Source organism: Myripristis murdjan, chromosome 18 (genome assembly GCF_902150065.1).
Source record: "Myripristis murdjan chromosome 18, fMyrMur1.1, whole genome shotgun sequence".
Classification (NCBI taxonomy): Eukaryota; Metazoa; Chordata; class Actinopteri; order Holocentriformes; family Holocentridae; genus Myripristis; species Myripristis murdjan.
The window spans coordinates 28,360,155-28,372,169 of record NC_043997.1 but is presented as its reverse complement, the minus strand read 5'-3'; the positions used below and the strand labels follow the sequence as shown (position 1 = coordinate 28,372,169).

The 12,015-nt window shown below is 39.8% G+C and overlaps 1 protein-coding gene across 6 annotated transcripts in view; it reads left to right on the top strand.

Annotated features, from left to right (window-relative positions):
- The window catches only part of afap1 (actin filament associated protein 1), a 119,395-nt gene that overhangs the window by 23,746 nt on the left and 83,634 nt on the right, over positions 1-12,015 (top strand). For all 6 annotated transcript variants that reach the window (XM_030076219.1, XM_030076217.1, XM_030076215.1 and 3 more), the window contains exon 2: positions 10,398-10,526. In XM_030076219.1, the coding sequence (XP_029932079.1) occupies positions 10,398-10,526 (129 nt within the window). The remainder of the gene's footprint in view (positions 1-10,397; positions 10,527-12,015) is intronic.

The following is a 12,015-nucleotide window of genomic DNA, read 5'->3' as shown; positions in this document are numbered from 1 at the left end:
GGTGAAATAACTGAAAACATGTTTTATATTCTAGCCACCCTTTGCTCTGATTACTGCTTTGCACACTCTTGGCATTCTCTCCATGAGCTTCAAGAGGTAGTCACCTGAAATGGTTTTCCAACAGTCTTGAAGGAGTTCCCAGAGGTGTTTAGCACTTGTTGGCCCCTTTGCCTTCACTCTGTGGTCCAGCTCACCCCAAACCATCTCTATTGGGTTCAGGTCCGGTGACTGTGGAGGCCAGGTCATCTGCCGCAGCACTCCATCACTCTCCTTCTTGGTCAAATAGCCCTTACACAGCCTGGAGGTGTGTTTGGGGTCATTGTCCTGTTGAAAAATAAATGATCGTCCAACTAAACGCAAACCGGATAGGATGGCATGTCGCTGCAGGATGCTGTGGTAGCCATGCTGGTTCAGTGTGCCTTCAATTTTGAATAAATCCCCAACAGTGTCACCAGCAAAGCACCCCCACACCATCCCACCTCCTCCTCCATGCTTCACAGTGGGAACCAGGCATGTGGAATCCATCCGTTCACCTTTTCTGCGTCTCACAAAGACACGGCGGTTGGAACCAAAGATCTCAAATTTGGACTCATCAGACCAAAGCACAGATTTCCACTGGTCTAATGTCCATTCCTTGTGTTTCTTGGCCCAAACAAATCTCTTCTGCTTGTTGCCTCTCCTTAGCAGTGGTTTCCTAGCAGCTATTTGACCATGAAGGCCTGATTGGCGCAGTCTCCTCTTAACAGTTGTTCTAGAGATGGGTCTGCTGCTAGAACTCTGTGTGGCATTTATCTGCTCTCTGATCTGAGCTGCTGTTAACTTGCCATTTCTGAGGCTGGTGACTCGGATGAACTCGTCCTCAGAAGCAGAGGTGACTCTTGGTCTTCCTTTCCTGGGTCGGTCCTCATGTGTGCCAGTTTTGTTGTAGCGCTTGATGGTTTTTGCGACTCCACTTGGGGACACATTTAAAGTTTTTGCAATTTTCCGGACTGACTGACCTTCATTTCTTAAAGTAATGATGGCCACTCGTTTTTCTTTAGTTAGCTGATTTGTTCTTGCCATAATATGAATTTTAACAGTTGTCCAATAGGGCTGTCGGCTGTGTAGTAACCTGACTTCTGCACAAGACAACTGATGGTCCCAACCCCATTGATAAAGCAAGAAATTCCACTAATTAACCCTGATAAGGCACACCTGTGAAGTGAAAACCATTTCAGGTGACTACCTCTTGAAGCTCATCAAGAGAATGCCAAGAGTGTGCAAAGCAGTAATCAGAGCAAAGGGTGGCTATTTTGAAGAAACTAGAATATAAAACATGTTTTCAGTTATTTCACTTTTTTTTGTTAAGTCCATAACTCCACATGTGTTCATTCATAGTTTTGATGCCTTCAGTGAGAATCTACAATGTAAATAGTCATGAAAATAAAGAAAACGCATTGAATGAGAAAGTGTGTCCAAACTTTTGGCCTGTACTGTATGTCACACCAGAATTTGCTAAGTACAGGACATCTCCAAAATAAGTGTGATAGTGATCCTTCAGCAACAGCACATTTATCACACAGGGGAAACTGATTAAAATATTTCACTGAGTTATGTTTTTGAATAATGCAATCTATGCAACAATGGACAGTGACCCTAAGCATACCGCCAAATTAGTTACAAAGTGGCTTAAGGACAAGAAAATCAGTGTTTTGGAGTGGCCATCAGAAAGCCCTGATCCCAATCCCCATAGAAAATTTGTGGGCAGAGCTGAAAAGGCATGTGCGAGCAAGGCAGCCTACAAACCTGACTCAGTTACACCAGTTCTGTCAGGAAAAATGGGCCAAAATTCCAGCAAACTGTTGTGAGAAGCTTGTGGAAGGATACCCAAAATGTTTGACCCAAGTCATACAATTTAAAGGCAGTGCTACCAAATACTAAGGAAATGTAAACTTGTGACTTTGAAGAAAAAAAAAAAATTCTCTAAAAAATTCTCTCTCTCATTATTCTGGCATTAAACAAATAGAAATGATTTTTGTAATCTGAACTGACCTAAAACACAAAAAGTTTAGTCTGATTTATGGTCAGACAGTGAGAAATTGAAGGTTAGGCCTATGTGTCTTTTTATACAGTGTATGTAAACTTCTGGTTTCAACTGTATATTGATGCTGTATTATTTCATGAATAACATTTAGAAATAGCTCGATTTTGTGTTTACATCACATCACATTGCTGTTTACATCACAAGTTTGCCCCCTCACCATGCACTTTGAAGGCGTCATCACAGAATTTGTCAACTGGAAAATCGGGTATTTCACACAGATTCCAGTAAAATCTACCCCTGGAAATAAGAGCTGTTCCACCTAATTAAAAAATATGAGCTTTCTGATTCACAAGGGCTGGATTCAGGCTAGCATTCTCTCAAAATCTCTCACTTTAAGTGTAATTGAAATCTACCTACCTCATGTTTCTCCCAACTCTCTTCTCTTTCACTCCCTCATACTCACTGTCTGGCTTGTTGGCCTTGGCTGCAGTTCCCTCCCTTTCTTTTCTTCTCCTTCCTCTTTATACTTCTCTTGTTGTCTTTTTCCTGTAGGATAATCAGATTACCGCAGGAATGTGTGAAAGCGGCTGTTTATGTAGCTGCAGAGAAGCTATCCAATAACCAAGTCTGTCCCGCAGCTATGGAAATGAATTATGATTGCACTGCTAACCCTTAAACATTTTTGGGAGATTATGGAATGCAGTGTTGTAATATTGATATGCTCTGATCAAAAATGCACAATAAACGCCCTGAGTCTTTCCCTGAGCTATCCTTGGGATTTGGACTGACATTCCCACCTGTTGTTGTTTAGTTGTAGATACCTATTTCATAGAGACATATTTCATAGGAGAGTGAATTATAAATCAGACTGGAAATTCCAACATGTTTTAAGGTGATTTAAGAAGTATGTTGCATAATCACGGATACCTAGCTGGGAATATTAGCAAGGTCTGCAACAACATAGAGTCTTTGCTGTGAAGACTGTTTGGTAAATTACAATCCAAGTCCAAATAGGCTGGGATGTTCTGCTGTGAGCTCATGGGTCAAAACAATACACTTTGTATACTTAAAGCCTAAATATTGGCTGAGCTGATTTAATGTGGTCATCCAAAGAATATAAGTTTAATGAGGGTAACTTTACTCCTCCTCATCTCTATTAAATTCACAGTGTGGTGTCAGTTTAGTGCATACTGTGTCAGCCTTGAGCAGGACCCTAAAGCCAAGCATACACTGTACAATTTGAGCCTCTTATTGACCTGATTTTAATGCTGGACAACTCATTACAGAGGTGGGTTGAATTTCAGCTTCATTGAATTTTGTTTGCTGTGCAGTAAACAGGGGGAAGGGAGGATAGATCATGGCCCAGTCAGTTGCTTCAGAGCATCGCTTGTACGATTGGATAAATTTCTGACATGTCAGAAACCTTTTTCTCTCACTGTACATGTGCATAGCATCAAGCACAGCCCGTGAAAGCACCACAAAGTTCATTCAAGGTTATAGCTGAGAGTCTGCAGTTTCACCACATTTTTGATTTGAAGCTCAATGACAAAATAATTCAAGTAATCCAACAGGAACCTTTAATGAAGAGGTGGAAGAAAACATCAGCTTGGATGGTACGTAGTGGGCGATTTACTCACATAGTCCAAATGTCAGTACTCCAGGCTAGGAGACTCAGCCCTTATAGATTTCAGTCTTACATACAGTGACATTAACTGTTACATTTTGCACCATTACGTCAAGTCTGCAAGGATGCAGACCTGCCTGAGAAAAACTGGTCATATTTTTTCACTCAGCTCAACTCAGCGAAAACTGTTCATCTGACTCTGCAGATTACATACTAATCCTATGGGCATCACTACATCAGTACATCTACAAATGTAAAATGAAAACAGCTGGCAAAAAATTCATAATTAAGAATGTAGGCTTAGCTACTTCCATTTGTGTATGCCTGTTGTCGATTTTCAGGCATGCTTGTATTATTGCACTTTTTGCTTTTACTTTGCATTTACCTTTATACTGTTGCATCCTTATTTCTATGAATTTTGCACAATCCTATTAGTAAGTCCACATGAAAATCCAGGAGACCCTTTGCAGACTTAATGAATTGTAGAATTGGAAAAGCCTTGCACCCTTGGACTTCATGGGAACATGCTTGTTAAGTCCACTAGCCCACAAGTGTAAGCAAATCCACACATTTGGACCCAGCCCTAGTGCCTGGGCTGCTGCTCTGTGACTGAGCCTGATCTTAAACCTCCCTGTGGAGGGTGCCAGGGAAAAGGAGAACTTCCCCAGATGGAACAATAAGGCATCATTACATTACAGGATGGTTACAGGCTAAGAAAGCAGCTTATGACGAGTTCAGATCCCTGCAGGGAATGGTGGAGAAAGTGAATTAGTAACACTTTCTGAACCTGCCACAGTCAGCTGATTCTGCAAGTTCCATCTTGCTTTGTTCCAAGCAAAATGTTTAACTACAAGCCACAAACCATCCGGAGCAATCAGCGTCCTTTGAGAAGCTGTGAGGTGCTATAGGATATTGATTTAGATTTTCCTCTCAAAAATGGTAAGAATCTTGTACCGGCATGCTAACAAGCTAGCAGTGTGGTTGTGAATATATTCACTCACTTACTTACTTACTATCGTAGTCGATTCTCTTTGTTTAGCTTTGGCGCTCTCATAGTATGAATATGGTTTGTTTGTCTGATAGGATGAGTTAACTTATGACAGACAAAATGGTTGATCCAGTCACCTGCTTCAGATTTTTGTGAAAGCCCATTGCTGCGGCCCCTTTTCTGAGTGTTTATACTGTGATACTGTCAGCCATGATACCATCATGTATTTACAGCAAGCCTGAGTTGCTTTGAAACGGGCAGAGCCATCAGATTGCTTGTTATTGGCTAAGAGGCTCTGCATTGCTGTGCAGAGCATAGCACCTTAGCAGCAGCACTGTGAACTCAGTGCAGTGTGATCTATATCACAACAGGCACTCAGATAGGAATACATAGCGGTGTACATACACAATGATTTCACCCCCTAGCTATGTTGTTTATTTAAAATCTTTGCCCAGGAGTGTTGTGAACACAGGGTATAGGGCAGGGGTGTCACTGATCACCCCACCTCCTCTGATTTAGGATTGGTGGATATTTGCCGATTTATAAATCCCAGTGAGAGAGAATATACTTTCTTTTCATATTGCCATAAATCTTATTTCAGAATTGATATTTCTGATATCAAACACTATTATAAAACTTGTTAATTGTAAAATAAATGTTATAGCTCTCTTAGATAATGTAGCAGTAGAGTTCAGTATTGATATAAATAATGACAGAAAAAAAGGTAGATGGAGAATGGACACATATTTACTGCAGGGTTAGACCTTTAACTCACTACTGAAGGAAGATTTTAAATTTAAAAAAAGAAAAAAAAGTTGCACATGCATCTATAAAGAAAAGAGGTTTTGAAGAGGATAAAAGAAACACAGGAGATAGAACTATCAAAATGTTTTTCAGATAAGTTATCAGATAAGGTATATGTAGGCTTAAGTTTCGCCTACAGGAAATTTAGAATAAAAAAGTGGAGTATGCCTTATTTCGGTTTGGCACACTTGGCACACAACATTCTATGAAGAGGGAGAGAAAACAGGCAAATGACTTGCTAGACAATTAAAACAACAAAGTTCCTCTAATGTAATACAGCGATTTGAAAAGGCAACGCAATAGTCCATTCAATAAAAGAAACACATGATGTTTTACAACAGCTTTATAAACATCTATACACATTGGAAATCAACCCCCAGGAGGAAATGTCAGCTTTTTTTACTAATATGAATTTGCCCAGATTATCACCTGAAAAAGTAGGAATATTAGATAACCCTGTAACTGAGAATGAAATCAGGAATGCTATATCACACGTGAAAGCTTGGAAATCACCTAGCCTTGATGGAGTCACTGCGGAATATTATAAGCACTACGTAGATATCCTGGTACCAATATTAAAAGAGGTATATAATGAGGCTTTTACATTATTGCATTTTGCATGCCTGAGAAGTGCAACTCTAACTCTGTGCTGTCTGAGAATAACTCAAGAAAATACATATTAAATACTTTTAGTTAAATTTATTGTGCAACTGACAATCAAACCAAGTTTAAAAGTATAAAATATGACAAGCAAGTCATCCTCGACTGAATCTACTTCGACTACCTCAGTTGCAGCCACAGCCGCTTCTACATTTGAGCCGTCCTCCGTTTCCTCATCGCCTCTTTCCCTTCTTGTTGCAGACTGGAGGGGTGGAGTCACGTGACTACACATGCTGTACACGTAGTACAGCGTCTTAAAAGGACATGAACATGCCTACCTACACACAGCCAACAAAGACAAAAAAGATATTCCTTTATTATTATTTACATTATAAACAGTATAAACAGATAATAAATAGCAAAAAGCAATATAAACACTATAAACAAGGAATATAGGAAAAAAATAGAAATATGAACAAAATATGAAATATGAAAGCTAAAGGAAAATTCACACAATACAAAATAATACACAGATATTATTGGATGCGACACACTTTACAGTATGGGTTTGATAAATAATTTATCTTGGAAATGTCACAAAGACATTGACACTTTGATACACTGCATTTGGGAATGTCCAATTATTCAACCTTTCTGGAGGAAGATTTTGGAATATTTGAGTAGCTGGCTTGGAAAGAAATTACCACTTCCTCCAAGATTATGTCTATAAGGGGACAGAACCCAAATAAAATACATATCAAGTAATAAGAACTAGAATTAAAAAAAAAAAAAAAAAAAATTGTATTAGTTGTGGATTAATTGTGTTATTTTTGTGCCAATCTGATGTTGATTTTCTTGTAATTTAATGTTAAATATGTTTGATTTGTTTTTGAAAGACAAAGTAAATTTTCTGGGGTTTCAAAATGTTTTTAAGTTATATACAATGAAAGTGAAATAACCTGTTGTATTTTTAAAGAAAAAAAAAGTGATAGAAACGAACTCTTATGTTTGGGGAGGGGTGTCCACACGCAGGTATAATTCAGATGCCAGGTCCCTCAGCTGAGTTGCCAGGTCTGCCCTTCCTAGGCAGCTATCAGCCTCCTGGATCTTTGAGCTGGCATGAAGTACAGGGTGGTTTGCTGGTTGATTGACTGACTGGAAGATCTTCTCCATCAGTCCACCTGGCTGCTCGCATATGTCTTATATAACTGAGCCTTTGCTTTGTGAAGCGAGTGGTAACAAAATGACACTTTCAGCTAAAAGAAACAACAAGTTTAACAGACCATACCAGTGATTTTTTTTAATCTATTCACACAGACTGAGTGACAATATCGGCTACCTTTGTGATATTTAACATTGTGACGTTTTTTTTTTTTTTAGAATTTGTTTTGGGCATTTCTGCTTTATTTGGCAGTCACAGTAGAGAGAGACAGGAAAGGCAGGGGAGAGAGAAGGGATGACATGCAGCAAAGGGCCTGAGGTTGGATTTGAACCCAGGACCCAGGAGATCAGGACTCAACCTATACATGCTCTTATCTGATGAGCCCACAGGCATCCCAGTTTTAGTTTTGTTTTTTTTATTCTGTTTATGCCTAATTGTGTCTATTGTTTGTTTTATGTTGTGCTTTTTGTGATATTTATTTGTAATGTTGCCTACTTACTGGTATTTGTCAACTATTTTTAAAGATGCTGCTTTGCTGCAAAAAAAAATGCGCTAAAAAGTTGAAACTTGAACTTACAAAATGCTTCAACTTTGGGACTTCTCTGAACTTATAACTTAGAAGTAATTTCAGTAATTTATATCTAATGAAGTTGCTAAAGGACAACAAAGTGTAGAAAAATACAGAGAAATATATGATGGCATATCAGTGCCGTTGCAGGGGGAAAAATTATGGAGCAGGGAGAATGGGGTAAGTTTCTGAGAAAAAAATCTCAGGAAAAGAAAACTTTTACTCTTTGGCCAAGGAAGCACATGTCTTGACTCTGCTGGTGCTTGCTGCGTATCATGCCTGCAGTTGATGACCTCATTAAATTCTACTTTGTAATGGGATTTAGTAAGAATGAAATCCTGGTGATTTTAGCCCAGAATCACAATGTTGTTTTCTTTTGAATAGGCCCAAGTCACGACAATGACTATGTTTACATGCACACCATATTCCGGTTCGGGTAACTGCGCTGCGGCAACTGGAATATTCAGTTTACATGTTACTTGGCATTTTTCCGTGTTTCAGCGTATTCCACTCTCTTACGTAATACGACACTCAGCCGCGGGGGGCAGCAGCACGCATATACGCGTCTGGTCTGCCGGAAATACAAAAGAACAAGAAGAAGGAGAAGAAGAAGCTCTCGCTATTTCAATGTTTTCTCCGATCGATATACTCCATGATATTATAATCTTTCATTAGCTGAAGGCAGACTGCAGTCTCCTTCTCACTCCAAAAATGCTGACTCTTGCTGCTTTTCACCATGCTGTTCGCCAGGTTGTTCTCCCCGCTTGCAGTAACCATAGCATCAGAGACGCCCCAGGATTCATTGTGAGTCGAGCATGCGCAGACGCGACTGAATATTCCGGTTCGGGGCATTTTCCGACTAAGGTGTTTACATGCCTCAATATTCCAGTTGGAACAGGCATATGCCAGGGGTCTTATTCGGAATTCTCTCCAACTGGAATATGACCTTAATTGGGTTCGGTGCATGTTTACATGACACCTGCGCAACTGAAATATTGCGAATATTCCGGTTAAAACAGGAATATGGTGTGCATGTAAACGTACTCAATGTCTCTTCAAAGTCCAGATTGTGACAAGCGGATGACATCACTTGTGTACACCCCCTGGCAACACCCACCTTGTTACTGATATGCCCTTTATTCAAATCCATTGTAATTCAGTATTAAATTATTTTTGAGGAGGGAGGAGAGCAGCAGTAGTAGAAGTGACGATTAGAGCCCTTGCGAATTTAGCTGAAAAAGTAAGGACATTATTCTCTTATCGCTGCAATTCATCCAACGCCGTTTCATTCATCCACTGCTGGCTTCCTCAATAACTTCTGCATCACTACATATCCTCTCCTCAACCAACATCCAGCAGTAAAACCCGGCCTGGATCACCCGACTGACTGGACTGGGATTGATTTGACTGATGTCATGAATAAGCCCTAAACCCTATAAATAAACATATTTTCACTGACTATTTTTTTTTGTTTGTTTGTTTGTTTGTTTGTTTTTTTAAAAGTAAAATTAAAGTTTGTTTTCCTTTTTTTCACAACTTGGATAGCATTTCTATTTTTTTGTCAGTCAGTGATATTACCATACCATACCATACCACTTTATTTATATAGCACATTTAAAAACAACAAAGTTGAACCAAAGTGCTGTACAAGTTAAAAGACAAAAAACCAAACAAACAAATAACAAAAAACGAACAAAAAACCACATAAGAACATAAAACATACATGGTGTATTGTCAAATTTTCCCCCCACAAGGACAACACAACACCAAATTATAGTGCAAAAGAACAAATTCTATTCAAAAACAACACCCAATATCCCAGAGTTCCACAGTCCACACAAAATAAGGCAACTTAAAATTCCATCTCGCTTTTTCCTTCCCACTCTTTTTCTCTGTCCGTAAATAATTTGCTCATGGCATCAGTCAAGTCAGCCCCACTCTGGTCAATTGGGGATCCAGCCCGGGGTTTATTTGCTGGATGGTGGTTGGATGAGACACTTCCGTAGTAAACGGTTGGATAAACAGGAGTGGATACAGATGATGCAGAAGGTCATTGAGGAAGCCAGCGGTGGATGAATGACAAGGTGTGGGATGAATTGCAGCAACAAAGGAATAACGGTCTTACTTTTCAGCTAATTTCGCAAGAGCATTTGCTCCGACCATCACTTCTACTTGCTGCTCTCCTACCTCCTCAAAAAAAGTTTTTTCATGAAAATTTGTGACTTTATAATTTCAGAATTTGGGTTTTTTTTGTCATTAATTTGTGAGTTTTGTCTTGTAAATTTACCACTTTAATTTCAGAGAATATTCAAGATTTTTCTTGTAAAATTATTTCTTTGATATCTAAAATTATGAGTTTTTTTCTTAGCATATACCTAGCATATAACTACCCTCCCTTTTCCTCCTTACAGTGGCCCTAATACTCCATCGTAGCAACATGTCCAGTAGAAATGAATGGAAATTGTGTGTCTGAAGCAACCCATAATGTCATTACTGCACAATGTAATACAAGCTCAAGAGTTATGAGTTATGAGTTGTTACAGTGTATTGTTTACTAAAGGCTGTGAGTTTCTATAGTGTCTACAAGAAAAATTACATCGCTGGTTATGTTTGTGTTTGTGTGTGCAGCAATGGAGGAGTTGGTGTCCGAGCTTCGTCTGTTCCTGGATCTGCTGGACAGGGAGTACCTGAGTGCTGGAGTCCGAGAGAAGAAGATGCACCTCTCAAACATCCTGCACAGAGTCCTGTCTGATAAAGGTCAGATTACAAGCCGTGTCTCACATGAAACCAGTCTGGAAACTCTTGAGAAATATCTGAGAATTGGCTACAGTGGATCTTGTGTAATCACAGATATTTGGAATACCCTGTGATATTTTCCAGTGATGCTTTCCAGGACTTGGTAAAAGAGTATACCCAACGTCATGGTACTTCTAGATCTTTTTTCCAGTGATGCTTTCCAGGACTTGGTAAAAGAGTATACCCAACATCATGGTACTTCTAGATCTTTTTGATATATGGCTGTCTAATCACAATTGGGGAGATTATTCCCTAGAGTTGGGACTAAGACTTAAAAAGCTCGATTACCTTAAGTTTTCAAACTGGAATATGGAATGGAAAGGTAGTAGAGCTCAAAAAATACATAAAAAATATATCAAAACCTACACACTGTTTCAAATTTCATAGTGTCATAACATGAGTAATCCTAGAACATATTTAAATGTACAGTGCATTCAGAAAGTGTTCAGACCCCTGTCACTTTTTCACTTTTGTCATGTTGCAGCCTGATGCTACAATTGTTTAATCCATTTTTTCTCTCATTAATCTAGTCAGTACCCAATAATGACAAAGTGAAAATAGAACTGTGGATTTTTTTTGTAAATTTATTAAAAAGAAAAAACTTAAATGTCACATTAACTTAAGTATTCAGACTTAGTTGAAGCACCTTTGCCAACAATTACAGCCTCGAGTCTTTTTGGGTATGATGCAACAAGCTTTGCACACCTGGATTGGGGGATTTTGTGCCATTCTTCTTTGCAAATCCTCTCAAGCTCGGTCAGGTAGGATGGGGACCATCGGTGGACAGCCATTTTCAGCTCTCTCGAGAGATGTTGGATAGCGTTCAAGTCAGGGCTCTGGCTGGGCCACTCTAGGACATTCACAGAGTTGTCCCTAAGCCACCCCTGCAGTGTCTTGGCTGTGTGCTTAGGGTAACTGACATGTTGGAAGGTGAACTTTCAGCCCAGTCTGAGGTCCTGAGCGCTGTGGAACAGGTTTTCATTGAGGATCTCCCTGTACTTTGCTCCATTCAGCTTTCCCTCAACCCTGACCAGTCTCCCAGTCCCTGCTGCTGAAAAACACCCCCATAGCATGCTGTTGCCACCAACATACTTAACTGTTGGGATGGTATTGGCAGGGCTGATATCATTCCGGCGCAGTGCTGGATCTCCGGCGTATCAGCGTATCTGCGACAATAAAAAGGGGTTCGCCCAGATTTATCTAACAAGACATTTCTCTGGATCCAATAGAAGCGCAGCTTTCGTTCTCAACCACAGTAACAATAGGCCTACTAGCCAATTAGAAGTAGGGCGGGGGCGGGACTTGGGTGTTGACAATCAGGCGCTCCACATGCTGTCGAAAGTGAGCCTCGTTAGCCTACAGTGACGCATTGCAACCCACAGGATGGACCGCAGGTTCATGAAGCCCGGGGAAGACAGCAAACATGTCGATAACGGCATTAAGAAGAAAT